General features: G+C 41.8%; 1 protein-coding gene across 3 annotated transcripts in view; it reads left to right on the top strand.

Annotated features, from left to right (window-relative positions):
- The window catches only part of ZNF521 (zinc finger protein 521), a 936466-nt gene that overhangs the window by 406944 nt on the left and 506438 nt on the right, over positions 1–23084 (top strand). For all 3 annotated transcript variants that reach the window (XM_071208506.1, XM_071208505.1, XM_071208503.1), the window contains one exon: positions 15823–15878. Coding sequence is in view for 1 of the 3 variants with exons in the window: in XM_071208503.1 (XP_071064604.1) it covers positions 15823–15878 (56 nt within the window). In the remaining 2 variants the exon portion in view is untranslated. The remainder of the gene's footprint in view (positions 1–15822; positions 15879–23084) is intronic.

Below are 23084 nucleotides of genomic sequence, written 5' to 3'. Positions count from 1 at the left end.
TACTTTAACAATGATTAAATGGAAAATTTTACGTTATATATATTTTACCACAATACATTAAAAAAAAAAGCCAACTAATATGTGAATGCTTACACAGCATGGTAGTAAGAAAGGATATTTAAGGCCATCAAGCATGTACTTTATTAAGATGTCACTGGTACAGAAACTCCTTGCTAGATAACTCAAAGCTGATCTGCAAAAAGTCGGAAGCCCCATAATTTCACATTTCTTACTTGAAGTGGATTATCTAATCTAAGAGTTGAAAGTTGGTTGGTACAAACTTCTGAAATCTTTATTTTTTCCCTGTATGGTGCCAAGTACATTTCCTTAATTCACACTATTCTCTGTCTATTTCTACTACAACAAATTTGAAAAGAGAGAAATGGGATTTAGAGATGTAAAGATGCAGCTGTTCTAATTGTAAAAGCACATATAAAAACAGAGCCACTCCACAATAAGGAGGCTGCAAAGTGCTCACCTGAGGGTATGATGAGGGATTTACCCACTGGAATTGGAATGTGCTGGGCACATACAGCGGACATGAACAGATCATAAACATGCTAGGCTTTTAAAGTAGGGCTCACTTAGTATGTGTGTGTGTGGTTTGTGTTTGTGTGACATGTGGAGGGAGGAGGGGATGGGCACTAATTGGCTATATTGTTTTCTAGTTTCCTCTGTTTCAAAGACATTCTTATGCACACATCTAGAACACCTATGATGTGCAAGGCCCTGGCCACACTAGTGAATCAGATGTGTTCCTTGCTCTTGGGGAATTTACAATCTAGTGAATGAGATAAACACATAAAAACATTAACAGATAACTAGCATTATGCTGGCCAAATGAACAAACAGCTATGGGAACACAGAGACCTGTTATTATCCTAATGGGAGCAGGAGGTAAAGAGTGTCAGGGGAAGTTTCACAGAGGAAGACATTCAAAAGATGAGTGACGTTTCACTTGGCACACAAATGGGGCAAAGTTACCCTGACAGGTGGAACAAAAACCCAGGCAATGATACTGTGGCAAGGCATTGGTTGGCCCATTTGGAGAACAGGGAGTCTGCATTCTGGTGCAGTTTGCCAGTAAATGGAAAATGTTGGGAAAGGAGCTTGGAACCAAGATTAACAGTTGACCAGAGACTGAATGAGGATGTAAAGATAAGCAAAGGAAAGCAAAAAGTGAACCAGCAAATAAACACCCTTCCCCCTGTCAACCTGACCATTTCCATTACTGTATCATGAACATGATAAACTCTTAAAATTCAAGTGGACCTTGGCTGGTTTTTGAACATGGGGAGGTGGAGTGGGTTGTGTAACTCCTTTGTGATTCCACTCATATCCATATACTTTGTGATGCATAAAGGGTAAGAGGAAACCAACTTCATTCATTTTTTCAGTAGATATTTATAGTGTTCCTACTTTGTGCCTGGAGCTGTACTAGGCACTTGGAAAACAAGCAAAGAGAGACTAGGTCCCCTCTTACATATGAGCTAATCTGCAGGAAGGCCTCTCCTATCTGTAAAATATCTCATGGGAACAGAGAATGGTGGTGATGTGTGGGGGTTGAGCATAGTAGAGAAATGAGCCTGGATGTAGCCCTGTGTCTTGTCCCTCAGTCACCTTCCTACTCAATAAAGGGAAGAAAAACAAAAAAAAGCTCCAGTGCCAGGGGTCAGCAGCATTGGTTCCAGAAGTGTTGGCAATGGTGGAGACCGTGTCCTTGTTAGAATCCTTGATATCAGAAGCTTTGGTGCAATCACGGTGAGCAACACCTTGTGTGTGTGTGTGTGTGTGTGTGTGTGTGTGTGTGTGTGTATGAACCACAGTGATGCCTTCAGCAGGAATTGGTGGCATGATTCCTTGCCTTTGATGCTAGCAGCCACAGGAAGAGTATGGTGGAGAAAAGAAAACAGGAACAAGGATTTGTGCCAATTTTTGTGACCCCATTTTTCTCCCAACAACCCTGTGAAGTTAGAAGATTAGGGATTATTAGTGTGAAGTCATGGACAAGGAAACTAAGACTCAGATCCAAGGTCATGGAGCTGATAAGGGAACTGGGTTGGGGTTCAAAATGCAGATCTGCTTAAGAGTTTGTCTTAGCTTCCTAGAGCTGTCACAACAAAGCACCACCAATTGGGTGGCTGGGAATGACATACATTTATTGTCCCACAGTTCTGGAGACCAGAAGTCTAAATCAAGGTGCCAGCAGGGCTGTGCTCCCTCTCAAGTCTGCAGGGTCCTCCTGGTGGGGTGTTGACATCCATGGAGTTCCTTGGCTTGTGGCTTAACTCAATCTCTGCCTCCATCAGATGGCTGACTTCTCTGTCTGTCTGTGTCCAAATTTCCTCTCCTTATAAGGTCATTAGTCATATTGGATTAGAGCCCACTCTAATCCAGTTTGCCTCATCTTATCTAATAAAATCCTCAAAGACCCTATTTCCAAATATGATCATATTCATAAGACTGGGGGTTAGGACTTGAACATGACTTCGGGGGGTGGGGAGCAGGCACAATTCAATTCATATCAGTGTTCTATGTTCTTTTTACCATGTTTTTCAACAAATAACCCTCACGTTAGTACTGCACGTCATATAATATGATAAACAAGACCTGAAAACAACGCCACCTTTAAACACAACAAATCACTCATGACAGGAACTTTCTTCAAGTCCTTGGTCCTGTGGTTTGAACACAGTAGGTGTTCAATAAGGTTTTTTTAAATGCATTTTTAAAAAGATTTATTCATTTATCTATTTCTCTCCACCCCCCCCCCCCCCAGTTGTCTGTTCTCTGTGTCTATTTGCTGCATGATCTTTGTCCGCTTCTGTCGTTGTCAGCGGCACGGGAAGCTGTGTTTCTTTTTGTTGCGTCATCTTGTTGTGTCAGCTCTCCGTGTGTGCAGCGCCATTCCTGGGCAGGCTGCACTTTCTTTCGTGCTGGGCGGCTCTCCTTACGGGGCCCGCTCCTTGCACGTGGGACTCCCCTACGCAGGGGACACCCCTGCGTGGCACAACACTCCTTGCGCACATCAGCACTGCACATGGGCCAGCTCCACACGGGTCAAGGAGGCCCGGGGTTTGAACCGCGGACCTCCCATGTGGTAGACGGACGCCCTAGCCACTGGGCCAAGTCTGCTTCCCTTCAATAGGGTTTTAAAAATCCATTCATTGGTATGTCCTAGTCATATTGGCCAAAGCACATGCCTAAATTTCCTTGTTCCCTTAAGGGGGAGCAACAGAAACCAGGGGGACTGTCAGGAAGCTAATCACTTCCCGGGTCAGTGAACTTTAGTGTCAGGCTCCTGTTCCCTGCAACTTGTGAGCCTGACCTTGTGAAGACGGAGAAAGAATTTAAAGTTAAATGTCTTCTCTATAGCAGGTCATATCAGTTAAAAAAAAATAGATGAAGTCATCAATATTATTACTGGTAAGTATAGATTTTTTAAAATGGTTTTCAAGGTCAATACATATTAATTGAGAGTACTGTGATACTATAGTGGCTTTTCTAAGAATTGCTTGGGCATTACCAGAAAGTAATGGAGCTTACTGGCTTCCATTCACTCTTTCCACTCTATTCGTATCGGTAGGAACTAAGCGACATTGGGCTTGGAAAAGAAATTGGAAAATTGCAGATGGTAGGCAAATAGGAGCCACCCATTTAATTGTATACCAAGTCGTCTGAACTGGTTTCCAAAGATCTCTGTTCCCACCACTCACCCTAAAAAAGAAAAAAAAAAAGTGCAAGCCAGCATTTTCTTTTAGCTTAATTCTATTTGGAAAGAGTTTTGAAACTAAAAAGTGACAGAGGGAGGAAATCAGGCCTACAGCCATTTACAATGCACCAGCAGTGCTGTATACAGAATAAGGAGGCTTCATTTCAGATCGAGGTTGCAAAGGTTGCAAGCTAGCAATGTAAACCCTTTGCTTAATGCTGAGCATGGCATTTTTATGTGTCCTTAGTGAGGTGGTCCATATGGAACAGCATAGCACCTAGGCGGAGCTGAGGTAACTCCTTCTGGAATGAGAGGAGAGGGCGTAAACCAGCCAGGAGTAAGTAGAAGCATTTGATTGGGCAGGCTTATGCCAAGGTGAAGCCTGTTGCCTCACGAGGGGATGCTGCTTTGTGCCAGCTTCTCCCAAAGCAGTCCAAGATGATACTGGTCTCCCAACCACTTTATTTATTTATTTTTCCAACCACTTTAGAGACATGATCTTCAGTAATTATTTGACTGCCTGATTTTCTCTGCCACTAATACTCAGGTCCATGGAGGTGGTGGGGGAAGGAGGGAAGATGGATTCTGTACTCATAGCCTCAGAGATGGTCACGAACTTTCGCTTTTAACCTTGGTTGCTGCTCTCTCCCTGCTTCCTTTCAGAAATTTATCCCTCCTTTTAAAAGTACTCAGGTTTGAGTTATTTCAAATTGTGCTTATCTGAGGGTTAATTGTTGCCTTTTGTTCCTGCCATCCCTGTCCCTCCTGCCGCTGTCCATTTCCCTGTCTTTAGCACTTCCAGCACAGAGGGGCAAAGGGGCAGCAGAGGAGGCCGTGCTCACACCAGTCCCACGTGCTGGGGCTTGGTACCCGAGCAGTCGGCAATTTGGTTCCAGGATGGAAGGGATTACAGTTAGGAGGTTTACTCTCACCTCCTTTCTCAGAGTTCTCTGCACCTCCATTTGCAGAGGTAACTTAGACGTGCATGGGTGAAAGCTTCCTGTCAGCAGCTCCCCATAACGGTGCTGTCAATCGGTTGAATATTTGGGTGCTATTCCTCTTTGGATGGATTCGGAGTCTTCTGGTGTCTAAGCTGCTGCCTGGTGAAATGGCAGCCATCTGTGGAAACTGTATTCATATGCAGACCACCAGAGGGCCTGTTTGGGAACGCAGTCCTAAATTAAAATCCACGTCGGCCACTTCCTAGCCACTGAACTCGGGACTCTCGCCCGGGAGGACCTCTGTGGCAGCTGCCAGTTCAGCATTCGTTGCCCCTCCTGGTCGCGGAACCCCGGACTTCTCTCACTGCGTGCACTTTGGGCCGGCATGTGACCCAGGTCTGGTCAGGGAGTGCATCTATTTCCTTAGCCCAGAAAGGGGCATGTGACCCAAGTCAGCACAAATAGATTTGGCCCTGTGGCTTTCACCCAGATTGATGGAGAAATTGCTGGGGTTGCTGTGGGGATGAGAGAAACGGAGCTGCAGGCGGCCATTTTGCCACACTGAGGAGCGACAGAGGGAAAAGCAGGGGTGTGGGGTGGAGAGAGCGGTTAGAGTGACCCCAGTCTGCTTTTCTGGATTCAGCCCAGATACTCCTCTCCAGTTGTGTGAGCTAATGGGATTTCCTCATCGGACTCCCTGCCTGCCTCACCAAGGGGTCCTCGTCCTGTCCAGCCCTGCAAAGGATTTTGTTCTTCCTGTGGGCAGAGGACTTTCCTTATATCGTAACCAGAACCCTTCTCTGAGCTGTGCTTCCCTAATATGTGAAACCTCAGGTCTGGGAGACCTGAGAAAATACAGTTGTCTCTTAGAATGATGTTTTTCAGGACTGTTGCCTCCCAATGGACTTCAAGAATTCTAATTGCAAATTTAAAATTGAACAAAGACTTCTTTTTTTCGGAGGAATATGAGAGGCATATGGGGTAGAGTTTTTCTCTCCATCTTGGGCAGTAAACCTAAACCTTGGGTCTTAAAGGCAGAAAAGTCTTAAAGATAAAACCACAAATCATCAATAAGAGAAAATTTATTAGGTAATATCTTAAAATATCCTGCTATATAAGTCAATCTAAGAGACGCACCACAGAGTACCTGTAGTTTGCTGTATTATTGTTTGTGTGACTTGAAGAATATTTGAGAAATGTTAATCTAATTTTTTCCTCCCCATGTTTTCCTTCTGTCTTCAAACCTCCCCCCACTCCCAACTCCCATTCAAACAGGTGATTGGCTCTGCCTCATTGTGCCAAGGAAAGGATATGGTTGGGTGGAAAACAGAAAAATCTCCAAGTCTTTCTGATTTATAAGGTACAAAAGCCTCAGCCCTTAGGAGGGGATTTGTGGGTTTGTGGGGGTGAGAGAAAGATAGAGACAGTTATAAGCCCCGAGAGAAGTAGTGAGACCCCAGAGAGCAGTGGCTGAAAGTTATGTCTTGGCAACTTGGATGTTAGGCAGCCCTTTAAAAAGAACCACGTGCTCCAAGCGTGGCACTGAAGTGGCTGAGTCACTCACTGGACTTGAAGCAGCCATTTGGGCAAGGAGATGTGCTATTTATGCAGAATTTGAGAATTGAGGAGCAAGAAGGTACACCCCAGCACTCACACCAAGACCTAGCTCTGCGTAAGACCTGAGTGTGAACTCCAAGCAGGAATAAGGTTGATTTTCCTGCGAGTGGAGAGGAATAGGGACTCCAAGACTGAAATGAAGTTGTTTTAGAAAACATATAAGGCTATATTTCCTGCATATCTGATTTTATGACTGAAATTAATCCCTAGTGGACTTATATGAATTATTTAGTAAGCATACATTCTTCCCAATCTAAAATATAGGATTAGCAATTCTCACATAATTGATCTGTTATTTTTATACATTTCTGAGTAAATTATCTCATTTGGTGTTTGTACAGATAAATATCAGATGAAACCATGGCAGTTAAGATCCTAATGTCTATTCTCAAACATTTTTAGTTGCCTTATAAATTGGAAAATACCTTTCTGGAAGATAATTTGGCAAAATGTATCAAAAGCCCTAAAAGTGTACATACCCTTAGACCAAAAAAAAGCCACTTTGAGGAATTTATCCTAAGGAAATAATTAGGATCGCACTCAAAGATTTAATTATAAGGATGTTTGTAAGAGTTATAGAGATTATTTTCCCCTTTTAAAAAATGCTTTTTATTGCATAATTTATTTACGGTGAAACACAAATCCTAACTGTACAGTTCAGTGAGTATTAATGAATGCACACACCCATGGAACCCACATACCTTCAAGATAGTCCCATCACCCCAGAAAATTCCTTTGTGCCCCTTCCCAGTCAACCCCCCCCCCATGAGAAGCAACCACTGTTTGATTTCCATCACTATAGTTTAATTTTGCTTGTTAGAGATCCTATTTCGGCAATATTAAATGTGTTTTCCTGTCCTCTATAAACCATAATACACGACAGCCACTCTAGGTTTCCCCAAGGGAGGGGAAAGGGTGAATACTACCTTGGGAAAGAAGTGATAACAGGTTATTAACCCAGACAGATAGGAAGAAGGAGTGGCTAGTCTGCCCATTCCCCCTAGCAGATTGTTGGAAAAAAGGACGTAATGGCATCAGGCAAGGTTATCTATATTTTTTGATCACCCCAGAGTGGGGTGATATATTAGGTAGTATAGTCAAGTTTCTCCAGAGAAAAGAATCAACAAGTGTGTGTGTATTTATTTATTTTAAGGAACTGACTCTTAACTGTGGCTTGGGGGGTGGCAAGCATTTATACTGTAGTCCACAGGCTGGAAATTCCAGTAAAGGGGGTGTTGAAGTTTTGAGTTTGAGTTCCTTAGGGCAGGCTGGAAATTCTGGTAAGAGTAATGCTGGAAATTCCAATAAGACAAGTCTTGAGTTTAAAATCTATAGGGGAGGCCAGCAGGCTGGAAACTCAGAAGTAGATGATGTAGTCTTAGGCAAAATATCTTCTTCTGGAAACCACAGTACTTGCTCTTAAGGCCTTCAATTGATTGGACAAGGCCCACCCACATTATTGAAGGTAATCACATTTATTTAAAGTTAACTTATTGTAGCTGCTAATCATATCTACAAAATGCCTTCATAGTAACATCTAGACTAGTGTTTGACCAAACACTAACCTTAACCTTAGCCAAGCTGGCACATAAAATTAGCCATTTCAGATAGGGAAGAAGGGAAATCCTATAGCATACACCTTTGGTTGGCTAACACAGCACCCATTCCCAACCCACTTTTCTCTCACCACCTTCCACCATAAAGCTCTGTCTGGCCAATCATATGTAAACAGAAGTGTCAGGTGGGGAGCTTTGGGGAAAGCATCTACTTTTCTTATGGAAAGGACAGATACCACAAGTGTTACTTCTTTCCTATGTTTTTTGCCATGACACCACCAAACTTGAAATAGAATATCCTGCATGTTAAAGAATGGCAGTTGGATATATAGAAAGAGACTGGGTGGCAGCTAAAACAATGTTAGGAAGTACTTATTCCTGGATTTCATGTTATGTGAAAAAAACAACCAAAATTCTAATATGTTAAGTGATTGATAGCTGAGCTTCAGTTGCTTGCTGCTAAACATAGTCCAGGTGGCTATACATGTGTATCCTATTTGGAATTACAAGAGGATATTGCATCACCCTGAGGTGGCCACAGCAGAGTAATATATTAGTGGCTTGTCAGGGTTAACCAGAAGAAAGACCTGAAGTAAGCCACCCCCAGTTTCTGTCAGCTTCTGTGTGGCATTGGAGATTGGGGGCTTCACGGTGGGTCACTCAAGTCAGTGATTGAATAGGATTTGCAACCAGGCCTCTCAAGACAATATGGGGCCAGTAAGAGCATGGTGGGAAGGGTCAAGTCAAGCAGCAAGAACCAGCAGACACTAACAAGTCAAGAAAAAATAGATCATGAGTTAGTTGGACATCAGCCTCAGCATAGTCTGTTTGCAGAGCCCCCAAAGATGAAAACAGCCTCAAGTCAAGAACCTGGGGGTGTGGATCCAAGGCCCCTCTCTTTCCTGCCACTATGAGGACATATGATACGGACCCCACACACCTCTGGCACTACCTTAAGAGAAGAACCGGAGGATGAATTCTGAAAGACAGCTTCTATCCAAGAGATACTAAATTACCCAAAGAAAATGTTTACATTGTTGGATCAGACTGAGTGCACCAGATTGGACTATTCATGCAACAACCTTGCCACTCCCACAAGACAATTCTACAGCTGCATTATTAAAGATATACAAGAAGAGGGGAAAAGTATAAATGTCAAGCAAGAGGTCATGGCTTAGATAAATTATAGAATATCCATTAAGTACAATAGTATTTGGCAATTAAAACAGATAGTCTTTCAGTTGAGCATGGTGGATTGAACATACTAATTTAACTCCACTACCCAAATACCCCCTGAAATAAAAGGATAAATCAAGGACAAAGAAAACGAGAGAAGAGGAACAGAAAAAGAATCCGAAGCTAACGGGGCCTAAGGAGTGGTAACTGATTTAAAAGACTCCAAGGAAATTGAAATCCCCAACTGGATGTGGAGAAAGCCCAGAAGTAAGCAGCTTCATAATACAGAATGTCAGAGAAGCTCAGGAACTGGAACAACCAAGAACTTCTGAAGGGGGCGGGGGTTGTTAGTCTACAAATGGAACCGGAAGAGGACAACTGGTTGAAACTCTATGTAAGAAGCAGTTACAGACCCTTAGCACATTTTCCTTTCTTCTTGGTGCCGTGTCACCTGCCCCTCTGCCCTCCAATAGAAGACATTAAGTTTACTCTTTCCAGAGATCAAGTGCAGGAAGGGACACTGACAGGAATGAGAGATGAAAAGAGAGGGACTCTGTGGAAGGGGTGTTATTGAAGGGTGAGGTTTCTGGCCCCGTCTCACACTTTGCTCTCAAAATGATGAAAACTAAACTTATAACCCTCGGGCAGGAGATTGGAAGACTCTCCAGGATTCTAGGGAATCTAGGGAAACCAACCAGCCCCAAAGAAAAAATTCTACAGGCACTGATCATTGAAGGTCTCCCTACAAAAAAGAACCTTAGAGTGAAGCCAATCAAGCAAGTATTCTGTGCCAACAGAGCTTCCAATAAAGCTTTTAGCACCTCATTCTAAATAGAAGCAGGCAGTTGGACTCAACCAGACATTTTATCTTGAGGAAAGCCCATCTATTGGTCTGGGTATCCAGTTAAACACCCAGAATCCATTTTTGACTGGTTTAAGCAGAAAATGAATTAATTAAAGGATATTGTGTAGCTGGCAGAAATAGAGAGAGGAATTTATAGAGATGGGAGTAGAAAGAAATTGTGAGTGGAGTCTCCAAAAATCAGTAGCTTCTGAGTCAGTTTCAAGGGCAAGTCTGAACTCCCACTGTCTGCTTGAGTGCCAGCAGGCAAGCAAAAATGACTGAACTGCATATGTTTATACAACCCTGACTATGAATCTTCCAGAATTTGTGGGGAGAGGAACCCTTGGAAAAGGAAGGCCATCATTCTAATTTTTCAGATGGGAACTGCAAGGACTTTATTCTCATCTCATGGGTTGCTGAAATCTGGTACCTTAGGGTTCCCTCTGCATAAGGAAGAAAATGAAACCAAATATTAACTGTAGTTATCTCTGCAACATGGGATTTTGGTGATACTTATTTTTCTCTCTGTGCTATCTCTATGTTTCTAAATTTCTTTAAGAAGAACATAGCATTTTTATAAACAGAATTCCACTGAAAAATTATTGGAGGAAAAGAATTACTTCAGTCAGAATGGCTGATGAGCTGAGCCAGCACTAGAGAATCACTGTGCCTTTGTCAACTTCTTCCTGATGGTTTCTGCTATAAGCTGCACTTGGAATAGTCATCCATATACAGCAGTTCTTAGTGACTGCTTCTGACTTATGGTATTATAATTCTACAATCATCAATAAGAAGGCTATCTGAGATAAACCTTGGTACACCAGCAGGGGAAGAAGGCAAGGTACAAATGGCAAGAAGCCCTTGGAATGACCATTTCAGCCCCAGTGTGTAGGAGGCCTTTCCATGCAAACAGTGTGGAGGAGTGAGCTGGAGAAGGGACGTCCTCAACATAGTACCCTATGTGGCTGCCACTCACACCTGCTGAGGACAGGCCACACCTGAGGGGACTAACCACTCTTTCGTCAGGACCCAGTCATCCATCACCCTTCAGAGTCCCCTTTGGCTCCTGCCTTTCCCATACCTCCCACTTTACATCGTTCACTAAATCTGTCATTTCTGTTTCAAACCCATCTCTGAAATGTCTTTAATGAAATAGGGAAGGCATCTGTCATATTAATTTTTTACTTTCCCTAACCCTGCACAGGATCTAACACATAATAGGCACTACATGATATACTAATCTACAACAATTCATTATTTTATTGTGGTTAATATTTTCCTCAAGATTTTTAACCTCATTCTCTTATTGGTTTTATGAATAGAAAATTTAAAAAGGAAGAAAGATCGTTGTGACTCTCTTATCCTTAATAAATGATGAGGGCTTGAAAGGGTATTCTAGTTTCATATGTTCTCTACCAGCTCCCAATAAAGAAACAAACATCAGTGGTCATTTGTCCACAATTACTGAATAGAATGAAATTTATCAGGAGCAAGAAAGTGGACTCAGCTCCTATATTCCAAGATATTGTAACATCTCTGGAACTAGTCTACTTTAGAACACTGGGGTGTCATTCTCCTTATAAACTGCCTCACCATTATTCCGCTTCCTAGAGAAACTCCAGAACATGAAAGCTTTAAGACTCTGGAAGCATGCATTTCAAACTCTACAAATTGTTCATTTCCAAGGAGCACTTTATCATTATAAGTAGTAGCTTAATGAGAACCACCCCCAAACAAACAAACAGAAAAAGCAACAGGTTTTTTCATGCATTTTTATGTTTTAATAAATGTTATTTTGTTACATAGATATTTAAGAGCCATTTGCCACTGAAATACTCCATTTCTAATATGGATTTTATTAGTCAGTGTGCTTATTTATAATAATGTTCAGAGCAGGGATCACTGGAAGTGACAATTATCTGAGAAAATTAGGAGAGATTTCTCCAAAATTAAACAACTTAGTCCTTATTTCTGATTGTGAGTCACTCAAGTCTGCACAGCTCCCTACTCCCTTGGTAACCTGCATTTAATTCTGTCTTGAGAGGCTTTTTCCCTGTGTGGGGCATTCCAGAAGCCAGAACTGGCTGTGCCCACTTGGCTCAGCTGTTAAGCTCTTGCATTTATTCTCCAAATGTACGTCGGAAGTCCTTGGTACCCAGAACTTATTTTTGTGTGTGTGTGCAGCTGGATATTTGCACATATTCCCTTTTAAGAAGGTCAGGAGTTTATTATCACAGGAGATGCAAAGTTTCTTACATCCTCCTGCAGACTGAGGAAAGACTCAATTTTCAAAAGGACACTTTCTGTGATTTGGGTTGAAGTGTAGGGCTTTTCGCTCATGGCATCCTTTTTACGTGCAATCCCGTCATCACCGTCTTTTGCCCTCTTATAGGAGGTATCAGTGAATCAGCTGATACCCATTTTGTAAAGAGCATTTGCTTTGATTTGAGTAAGTGACCTGACTACTCAGGCTGAATTTTATCTTGTTTTTAATTCCTTTCATCCATGCAGGCCTCCACACGGCATTTAAGTTATTAAATGAGTTATACTGTTTCCATTTAGCAATGTTTGCACAGTGTTTGCATGAGGTCATCACTTGTCAAGAACTGACCCCCACCAGGCTAGTGAGGGTAAATGGCCTCAAAATACGAATGCAAAAGCGCAAAGGGTCAGAAAAGTCCTGGGGACCTGGAGTCCAGAGCAGGCCATGAAGCCAGAGTAGGACTCTCCCTGGGCTCATATTAGGATGCTGAAAACAGCATAGTCCCTGTCTAGAGAGAGGAGTAGTTGACATTTAGAGAAGAGTTAGAGTAAATGATGGAAAACTGTTGAAAGCCTGAGAAGTGGGAACTAATTTAGAAAGTCGATGACCTCTTGATGCTTATGGAATTAAATAATGACTAAATGATGCCATAGGGTTTGGAACCAGAAGTTGGAGTCAAGTCCAGCATGGGTGCCATGCTCTCTCCTGCCTCCAGGGACTCAGTTTAAGTTGCTCCTACTCTTTGGAACTCACTACATTCCGCACCCCTCCCTCCACTGCCCCCCAACCACCAGCCTCCCAGAACAACTCCTCCTCACCCTGTATGTCTCAGGTTAAAATTTGTTCTCCCTTTTAAGACTCCTCAGAAGTCTTTCCTGATCCCTGTCACTGCTTGGGTAGATATCCCTCCTGTGTGCCCCTAAAGCACCTGGACTTAGTCCTGTTGTAAATAATAATAATAATAATGGCCCATTTATTGAGCATCGAGTAGGTGCCAAACCCTGTTCTAAACACTATGCACACAGTATCACCTTTAAACTTCCCAACAACCTATTAGATAAGTACCATCCATCATGATACTCATTTTCTAGGCAAGGACTACAGAAGCACAGAGAGGTTTAAAAATTTGCCCAAGGTTTCACAGTTAGTGTCAGATCAGAGCCGGTGATCCTGAGCCTGAACTCTTAACCAGTCTATTATTATTGTTGTCTGTATCTTTTGGGGGGACTGCAAGGACCCACCCACAATTCAAGGGGAGTGGGCATAGACCCTACTTCTTAATTAGAGGAGTGTCAAAGAATTTGCAGCCATCTTTAACCATCCCATTAGTTGATAAATATATATAATATATTTATATATAAATTTATCCACTCCAGCCAATCACCTATATAGTATATATAAGGAGAATCTGGGTCTTTCGTTGCATGGTATTCTCTGAGCTTCACCTCAGAGCCAAACTTATTCTTTAGACTAGAGTTTCTAGTTTGCTCTCCATCTTATGATCAGTAAGGAAAAATAAACAGGTTTCCAAATGACTACTTGAGTATGCAGAAACTCACATCTTAATTTCTTTCCATTCTGGCAAAGACACCTAAAGCTAAATACCTCCTGTGCAAGTCACGGAAATATATCCCACTCCTCCTTCCCATACCCACAGTAGATGTCATTAAATAATCAAGGCACACAGATTCTTTCTTAACCCAACACGGCAGGTAGGCACTAATAATTAAACAGACCTGGCATATGAGATCAAACCCATTTGCCAAAACTCCATAATGCTATTGCTTCTGATTTATTCTTTTTTCCAACCTTTTAGACATGAAAACAAAATGAACTTTTTTCCCTGAATTTGGGAGAGCAATAGGGTTTATCATTTCATTATTTGCCTCATAATGGTTAGCTGGACCTTGAAACAAGGTCTATCGTCACTCAACTTTTAAAAACAGATATGAACTGAAACACTAGGGTTATTTACAATAATTTTGAGGTGGTTTCTCATATTCTTGAGGAGCTTATAATCAGAAATTGATTTTTATCCACCTTCTTCATAAAAAAGCATTTACCGAGTGCCTAATTGTGCATTCTAAACTAAGAATCGCATAAAACAGATTATTTAGGGATAGTTTTAGAGTTCATAGACCTAAAAGCTTTTAGTCGTAAGTCCACGAGATAGGCAGGACCTGTTTATACCTCAAGATGTTGTTTTATAAGACGTTATTATTTTAGAGTTCATGTGTCAATAATTCAAACAGCGAAGTTCTTTTCAAGGTCGTAATGATTAGGATTGTGGTGGCCACAGACACTTGTGCTCAGAAACAAAGCGAATCAACCAAGATCTGGGTAACCATTTTGCTGCCCAATGCACCCTCCTTCCCTGCCATTTCAGAGAATGTGTTAAGTTGGTGCTCAGCTGCTGGGAAAACTGATTATCCAGACTCGGGAAAATTCTACATCTTTGTGGTCTTCTGGCAGATACCCACAGTCTGGAGGAAAGTGTTGCACAGTGAAAATGATCAAATTTACTCCTAAGCTAATCAGGCACTTATCCTATTCTTAGGTCTTAGGAGTGCTAGGTGGAGTTGACATAAGGGAATCACTCTTTTTGCTCTCCAGGGAAACTCCTCATTTTAATGTTGTGCTGCGCTCTATGATAGTCATGATCTTTATAGCTTTGTAGTACACGCTCAACAAACAGCTTTGGAGATGGGTTAAATGGTTTCACTTTGCTTTGGCTCTTAGCCTGTCTCAGAAACAGGTTACTGTCTCATGCACAATGTACCAGTAGCGATTATCCCTTATTTCTAAATAACACTGTCAGAGATTCAATGACAATGTGAACAGCAGGGAGCTCCAAGTAGCATGATAATAACTTCCTAAGCAGCTATGGAGCTTTCTTCTTTCTCTGAGGGCTGAGGTAAGTCAGGGGCTGTGAGACAGAGAACTTTTGTCTTCTGAATGCTGTCTTCTGTTCCCCTGTAAGAATCAATGACTGAGGGATGTCCATACGAAGAACTGGAACCGGCCATACAAATGCATATCATACCTTGGCAGACGCTCCCACACCGTCCCAGTCCAGTGAAATAATGGTATTCTTTCACTGCTATGACCCGCGACGGGAAAACCACCAGGGCCACAGAAGGGCCAGAAATTAACTCGTGACAGACTTGCCGCTTTTCCAGCAAGCACCGGGCCTTAATAACACAGACCTAGGAGACTTGATCTCCCCTGGCGATATCAATCTGCCTTTCAATTTCGCTGCCTTGTACAGCCAGCTGTGAGCCTTTATATAGCATTTCACAGTCCCTTAATTACGGCATGACACCCTTAGGGCTGATAATCCTAATACTGATCCAAAGTGAGGGGCTTGTGGCATTTCAGCAGTTTGATGCGACTCTTTCTGTGGTAATCATGTTTGGTGGAAAATATAGCTCTTCCCAAACACAGTGAATGGCTCACCTTGCAATGTTACGATAAACTTTTGTTTGTGCCCCCCACATCACCGGAGAGAAATAACCTCGTGTCCTGGCAGAGAAGTGAAAAAAGGATACTAAATTTTGTTAGAAAACAAAATGCCAAATGAAAAAGACTTTGAGAGAAAAACAAGTGGATAAAAACTGGCAGGAAAGGATTCACTGGATGATTCATTGTGCTCAGGCGTAGCACACTGGTTTGGTTAGGTTTTGTTAATTTATTTATTTTTTTCCTTTTTGTAGAAATTGGGTCACAGATGCACCATTCCTGGGGCCAGGCGAGGATGCAAGAAGACTAAGTAAGTTCTGATGGTCCAAGCATGGTGGCCAGGAAGTTTTATTACTTTACGGGCAGAGGAAGGTAGGCCATGACACCTGCAGTGGCGAAAAGTTTTGCCTTTATTGGGTGAAACAGAGACTTCCAGATGGCCAGGTTCAATCATTCAGGGCCCATATTGACTGGGACTCAGATGGACTAGATTTGTTTTCTCTGCTTCTGCTCACTTTCTGCCCAAGTTGGGATGCTGCAGACTGCCAGAAAGCAATCGATCAAGTCTATATTTCAAATGTAGTAGTGTAAATAAAATGTGAGGTTTGGAGTTTTGTGAGTTCCCTGATATCCCAAGGCAAATTAATCAATTAACAAGTACATCTTGGTCTTCTGCTGTGCTCTCAGTGTTTTGCTAAGTGCTCTGAGAACAATAGGAGAAACATAGGAGTTATAGTCCTAGTCCTGCAAGAAATGGTGAGATGGTCCACAGCCTATCAAGCTTGGGTTTGAATCCCACCCAGCTCTTCAACTGGGTTGCTCAAAACCTTGAGCAAATGAAGCTACATCTTAGAGTCTCACTATGACATGAGATTAAAAATGTCTGCTTTGGAGGGTTACAGGTTCCATCCTTAACATCCTCTGAGCTTCCAACTGACATAGCCAACAGTCGACTTGTTGTCTCCACCTGGATATTTAACAAAATCTTTCCCACTCTACCACCACCCAAATCCTGCCACAAACTCTTTCCTCTATCAATAAATGGCATCACAGACCACCAGGTACTCAGGTACTGGTGATTCTTTTTTTTTAGGAGGTCCTGGGGTGCAAACCAAGACCTCGTGCGTGGGAGGCAGGTGCTCAACCACTGAGCTACACCTTCTCTGGTGACTCTTTTAATACCGTCTTTTCTTTTTGTTTTTAAAAGGTTATTTATTTATTCTCCCCCCTTCCTTGTTATCTGTACTCGCTATCTGCCTTCAGCTCTCTGCAGTGGTACGGGACAGCTTGCCTTCACCAGGAGGCCCTGGGATTGAACCCAGGGCCTCCCATATGGGAGACAGGAGACCAATCAACTGAACCACATCTCCTTCTTTTCTTTTCTCATTTAATTAATGAGTAAATCCTGTCAGTCTTATCCTGAAATACAGCCCCAGTCCATTGTCTTTTCTTCATCACCACCACCTAAAATTCAGATATCTATCCTCCATCTCTTTGGAAACTGCAGCAGCTCCCTATCTGGTTTCACAACTTCTACTCCTAACCCTCCAGTGCAATCTCTACTGGGTAGAAAAGTACTTTTAAAACTTAATTTGGGACTTTCACTTTTGGTTAAGATGTAGAAAGTCATGAATTCCTACTTTTCAGTAGTTTAATTAAGTCATTACTATACTTAATTATCTTGGTGCTTAACCTGTCTTGTTTTTTTTTTTATAAGAGAAGCTCTGGGTTTATAGAAAAATCATACATTAAATATAAAATATAGGGAAGTGGACTTGGCCCAGTGGTTAGGGTGTCCTTCTACCATATGGGAGGTCCGCGGTTCAAACCCCGGGCCTCCTTGACCCGTGTGGAGCTGGCCCATGTGCAGTGCTGAGGTGCGCAAGGTGTGCCATGCCATGCAGGGGTGTTCCCTGCGTAGAGGAGCCCCACACGCAAGGAGTGTGCCCCGTAAGGAGAGCCGCCCAGGGCTAAATAAAGTGCAGCCTGCCTAAGAATGGCACCGCCCACATGGAGAGCTGACACAACAAGATGACGCAACAAGAAAAACACAGATTCCCGTGCCACTGACAACAACAGAAGCGGACAAAGAAAAAGACGCAGCAAATAGACACAGAGAATAGACAACAGGGGTGAGGAGGAGAAGGGAGAGAAATAAATAAATAAATCTTTTTAAAAATAAATAGTAAATATAAAACATAGGATTCCCATATACCACCCTATTATTTACAACTTATGTTGGCATGATTCCTTTGTTAATTGATAAAAGCATGTTTTTATAATTGAACTATTAACTGTAGTCCTTAGTTCATTGTTTGTGTTGTACAATTCAAGGATTTTTTTAAAAATTATTTAGTAACATATATACAACCTAAAATTTCCCCTGTTAACCACATTCAAATATATAATTCACTGCTGTTATTTACATTCACAATGTTGTGCTACATCACCGCCACCCATTACCAAAACTTTCTCAATGTCCCAAATAGAAACTTTATTTTAAGTCTCAACTCCCTATTCCCTACCCCGACCCCATCCTCTGGTAGCCTATATTCTGACTCTATGAGTTTGCTTATTCTAATTATTTCTTATCAGTGAGATCATACAATATTTGTCCTTTTGTGTCTGACTTATTTTTCTCAAAATGATGGCTTCATGGTACATCCAGGCAGGTTGTCACATATAGCAGAACTTCATTCCTTCTATGGCTGAATAATATTCTATTGTGTGTGTATATACCACGTTTTGCTTATCCATTCATCAATTGATGGACACTTAGATCGCTTCCATCTTTTGGCAATTGTGAATAATGCCATTCTGACATTGGTGTGCAAATATCTGTTAAAATTCTTGTTTTCAATTGTTTTGGGTATATACCTAGAAGTGGGCTTGCGAGGTCATATGGTAATACAATACTTAACTTTCTGAGGAACCTCCAAACTGACTTCCACAGCAGCTGCCCCATTTGACATTCCTACTAACAATGAATGACTGTTCCTATTTGTCTGCATCCTCTCCAACACTTGTAATTTTTCCTTTTTTTTTTTTTTTTGTAGCAGCCATTCTAGTGGATGTGAAGTGGCATCTCATTGTGGTTTTGATTTGCATATCCCTAATGGTTGATGTCAAATATCTTCTCATGTGCTTTTGGACCTTGTATATCTTCTTTGGAGAAATACCTCTTCAAGTTTTTTGCCCATTTTTAAATTGGGCTCTTTGTCTTTTTATTGTTGAGTTGTAGGATTTCTTTCTATATTTGGCATATTAAACATTATTGGATATGTGGTTTCCAAATATTTTCTCCTATTATATAGATTGTCATTTACTTTCATGATAAAGTCCTCTGAGGCACAAAAATTGTTAATTTTGATGAGGTCTGATTATACTGTTTTTTCTTTTGTTGCTTGTGCTTTGGGTGTAAAGTCTAAGAAATGATTGCCTAATACACTGTCCTGAGGATGCTTCTCTATATTTTCTTCAAGAAGTTTTATAGTCCTGGTTCTTATTTTTAGGTCTTTGATGCATTTTGAATTGATTTTTGTATAAGGTGTGAGGTAGGGGTCCACCTTCATTCATTCTTTTGCAAATGGAAATCCAGTTTTCTCAGCACCATTTGTTGAAGAGACTAGTCTTCCCCAGCTGAGTAGTCTTTGCCCCCTTGTCAAAAATCATTTGGCCATTCAACTTGTCTCATATTTGACCAGTGGGCACCTCTTCAAATAACTCCTGCATCACTTTTTTGAGCACTTCCTTACTCACTGTCATAACAAGCTGTTCTAGGCTCAAATTGTGCCTATCTATTGCAGGCTGGATTCAGCCACTTCTCTAAGTATTTCTGGCTCCTTTTATTGGGGAATGGTATTAGAGACCAAGATCTGGATACTAAGTGTGCTTCATTCCCCTAAAATATCACTGCTTCCGGGCCCTTTCAGTGGTCAGAGCTAGGAAATGCATGCATGTATATACATATATACATGTACAAACACATGTGAATATTCTCACACAAATATTTATATATGCATTGCACATACACATACATAAGTACAGACATGTTCATAGTTAAGAAATCATGAGTTGGGGAGCAGATGTTGCTCAAGCACTTTAGCACCCGCCTCCCACATGGGAGGTCCTGGGTTTAGTTACTGGTTCCTCCTAAAGAAGACACACAAACAATGAGCAGAAAATGAGCAGACATCAAGAAAAACAATGAGCAGATAATGAGCAAAAACAAATGAGCAGGGAGCAGATGTGGCTCAAGCAGTTGAGTGCCCATCTCCCACTTGGGAGGTCCTGGGTTTGGTTCTTGGTGCCTCCTAAAGAAAAAATGGACAATGAGCAGAAAATGAGCACAAAAAACAAGCAAAAACAATGAGCAAACAGACAAGGGAGCCAACTGGGGTGGAGGGCAGAATCATGAGTTCATATTTTTACCTCCAATTCCAATCTATCTCTACAGGCTTCACTGATTTCCTTTCTATCACAGTGAGAACCCTGGCTCCCAACAGTATCAACACATTTACTTATTTGCTCAGTCCTATAGTACATTTAAAATTGTTACCTTATTGTTTTACCTATACTTCCTCAATCAACAATGAACTGAAAAGACCATTTGCAATTCTCTCCCCTCATCCTACTCTGCCCAGCACTGAGGACTTACAGTCAAAATCTGTGTTCATAAGTTACCTGATTATTCTTTCTTTTTTCCCATATAGTGCAGTTATGATAGTCCTTAAAATAACAATGGATCTGTTTTTTCCACTGGATTCCTAACCCATGGATTCATAAGCAATTATTGTATTGGAGCAATTAATAACTGACACACTGCTTCTGTTCAGCATTTTGCTGGAAGTCCTGGCCAGTGCAATAAGACAAGGAAAATAAATTAAAAGCATATGTATTGGAAAGGAAGAAGGAAAAACTTTCATTATTTGCAGATGGCATGATTGTGTACATAGAAAAACCCTATGGGAATTACAAAAGAAACTGAAAACTAATAAATACATTTAGCATGGTTGCAGAATCAAGGTAAATTATAAAAATTAAATTTATTTCTTTACACTAGCAGAAAGCAATTGGAAATACATTTTTCACTAAACATTTATAATAGCATCAAAAATATCAGATACCTAGAAATAACTCTAACAAAGGATGAGCAAGAGCTCTACACTGAAAACTATACAGCAATGCTAAGAGAACTAAAACTAGAGCAAATATGACTTAAAATAGAGAGAAACCAGGTTTCTGAATTGGAAGAGTTAAGATTGTCAAGATGGCCCTTCCCCCCAAATTGATTTAGAGATTCAGCATAATCCTAATAAAAATTTCTATCAAAGTTCAAAGAATCTAGAATAACTATAACAATTTTGAAAAAGAATACATTTGGAGATTTACAATATCCACTTCAAGATTTAAAATAAAGCTATAGCAATCAAGATAATGTGGTACTGGGATAACGATAGTCAAATAGATCAATAGAGCAGATTAGAGAATCCAGACATAGACCTACAAAATAAGGTTGATTGATTTATTTTTAGAGGTGTGTGTGTGTGTGTGTGTGTGTGTGTGTGTTTTAATGACTTAGAGCAGGGCTTCTTAATCTTTTTTGTTCCTTGGACCCCGTTGCCAGTCAGGTGAAAACCAAGGGGCCCTTACTAAGTTCCCACTATACTTTGTATTACATATATCACACCTGCACCAACACATCCCCACAAAAATAATGTTTTTTTGAATTTCAATTCAATCTCACTGACCCCTAGGTTAAGAACACCTTACTTAGAGATTGTTTCCTTCTTGTTTCTTGTTCTCAAAGCTGGGTTTGGGCTTTGGTGCATAAATCTTGATGCTACCCATGCTCTCTGTAGCTCTGCCACACAGAAGCTGCCCATTTGGCTGCCAGAAGTCTTTTGCAGGTCTCATGGTACTTCTTGTCCCAAGTATCTGAAGACTTGGTTTTTTTTTTTCTTTTATTAAAGATAATAGATCACAAAGAACATTACATTAAAAAACATGAGGTTCCCATATAACCCACACCCTACCCCCAACCCCCATCATTTTTGTAAATTATACTTTTTTAAAGATACATACATCTCAAAAAAATGTTACATTAAAAACCATAAGGCGACAGACTTGGCCCAGTGGTTAGGGCGTCCATCTACCACATGGGAGGTCTGCAGTTCAAACCCCAGACCTCCTTGACCCGTGTGGAGCTGGCCCGTGCGCAGTACTGATGCGCGCAAGAAGTGCCCTGCCACACAGGGTTGTCCCCCGCATAGGGGAGCCCCATGCTCAAGGAGTGCGCCCCTTAAGGAGAGCTGCCCAGCGTGAAAGAAAGTGCAGCCTGCCCAGGAATGGTGCTGCACACACGGAGAGCTGACACAACAAGATGACACAACAAAAAGAAACATAGATTCCCATGCCGCTGACAACAACAGAAGCAGACAAAGACACAGCAAATAGACACAGAGAACAGACAACCGGGGTGGGGGGGAAGGGGAGAGAAATAAATAAATAAACAAACAAACAAACAAAAAACCATAAGAGGTTCCCATATGCCCCCACCTCCCCACTCCACTCCTCCCACACCAACAACCTCCCCCATCATTGTGGCACACTCATTCCACTCAGTGAACACATTTTGGAGCACTGCTACACCACATGGATAATAGTTTACCCTGTAGGTCACACTCTCCCCCAGTACATTCAGTGGATTATGGTAGGATATATAAAGTCCAGCATCTGACCCTACAATACCATTTAGGACAACTCAAAATCCCAAAAATGCCCCCACATCACATCTCTTCTTCCCTCTCCCTGCCCTCAGCAACTACTGTAGCCACTCTCTCCACCTCAATGCTACAATTTCTTCTATTGTCACAATAGTTTTATAGTAGAATATCAGTAAGTCCACTCTAATCCATATTTTATTCCTCCATTCTGTGTACCCTAGGATGATGATGTCCACTTCCCCTCTATATCAATAGGGGGCTTAGATTCCACATGGATAATGGATGCAATTCTTCTGCTTGCAGTTGTAGGCACTCTTTTTTTTTTTAGGATTTATTTATTTATTTATTTCTCTCCCCTTCCTGCCCCTCCCACCCCAGTTGTCTGTTCTCTGTGTCTATTTGCTGCACGTTCTTTTTTGTCTGCCTCTGTTGTCAGCGGCACGGGAATCTGTTTCTTTTTGTTGTGTCATCTTGTTGTGTCAGCTCTTCGTGTGTGCGGCACCATTCTTGGGCAGGCTGCACTTTCTTTCACGCTGGGTGGCTCTCCTTATGGGGCACACTCCTTGCACGTGGGGCTCCCCTACGCAGGGGACACCCCTGTGTGGCATGGCAGTTCTTGAGCGCATCAGCACTGTGCGTGGGCCAGCTCCACACGGGTCAAGGAGGCCCGGGGTTTGAACCACGGACCTCCCATGTGGTAGATGGATGCCCTAACCACTGGGCCAAGTCCGCTGCCTGTAGGCACTCTTGATTCCCTGGTGTGGTGGTTGACCATCTTCACCTCCCTTTTA

The sequence above is a fragment of the Dasypus novemcinctus genome, chromosome 16, assembly GCF_030445035.2.
Source record: "Dasypus novemcinctus isolate mDasNov1 chromosome 16, mDasNov1.1.hap2, whole genome shotgun sequence".
Classification (NCBI taxonomy): Eukaryota; Metazoa; Chordata; class Mammalia; order Cingulata; family Dasypodidae; genus Dasypus; species Dasypus novemcinctus.
Note: the sequence above shows the minus strand (reverse complement) of the source record. Positions and strands in the feature narration are given on the sequence as shown.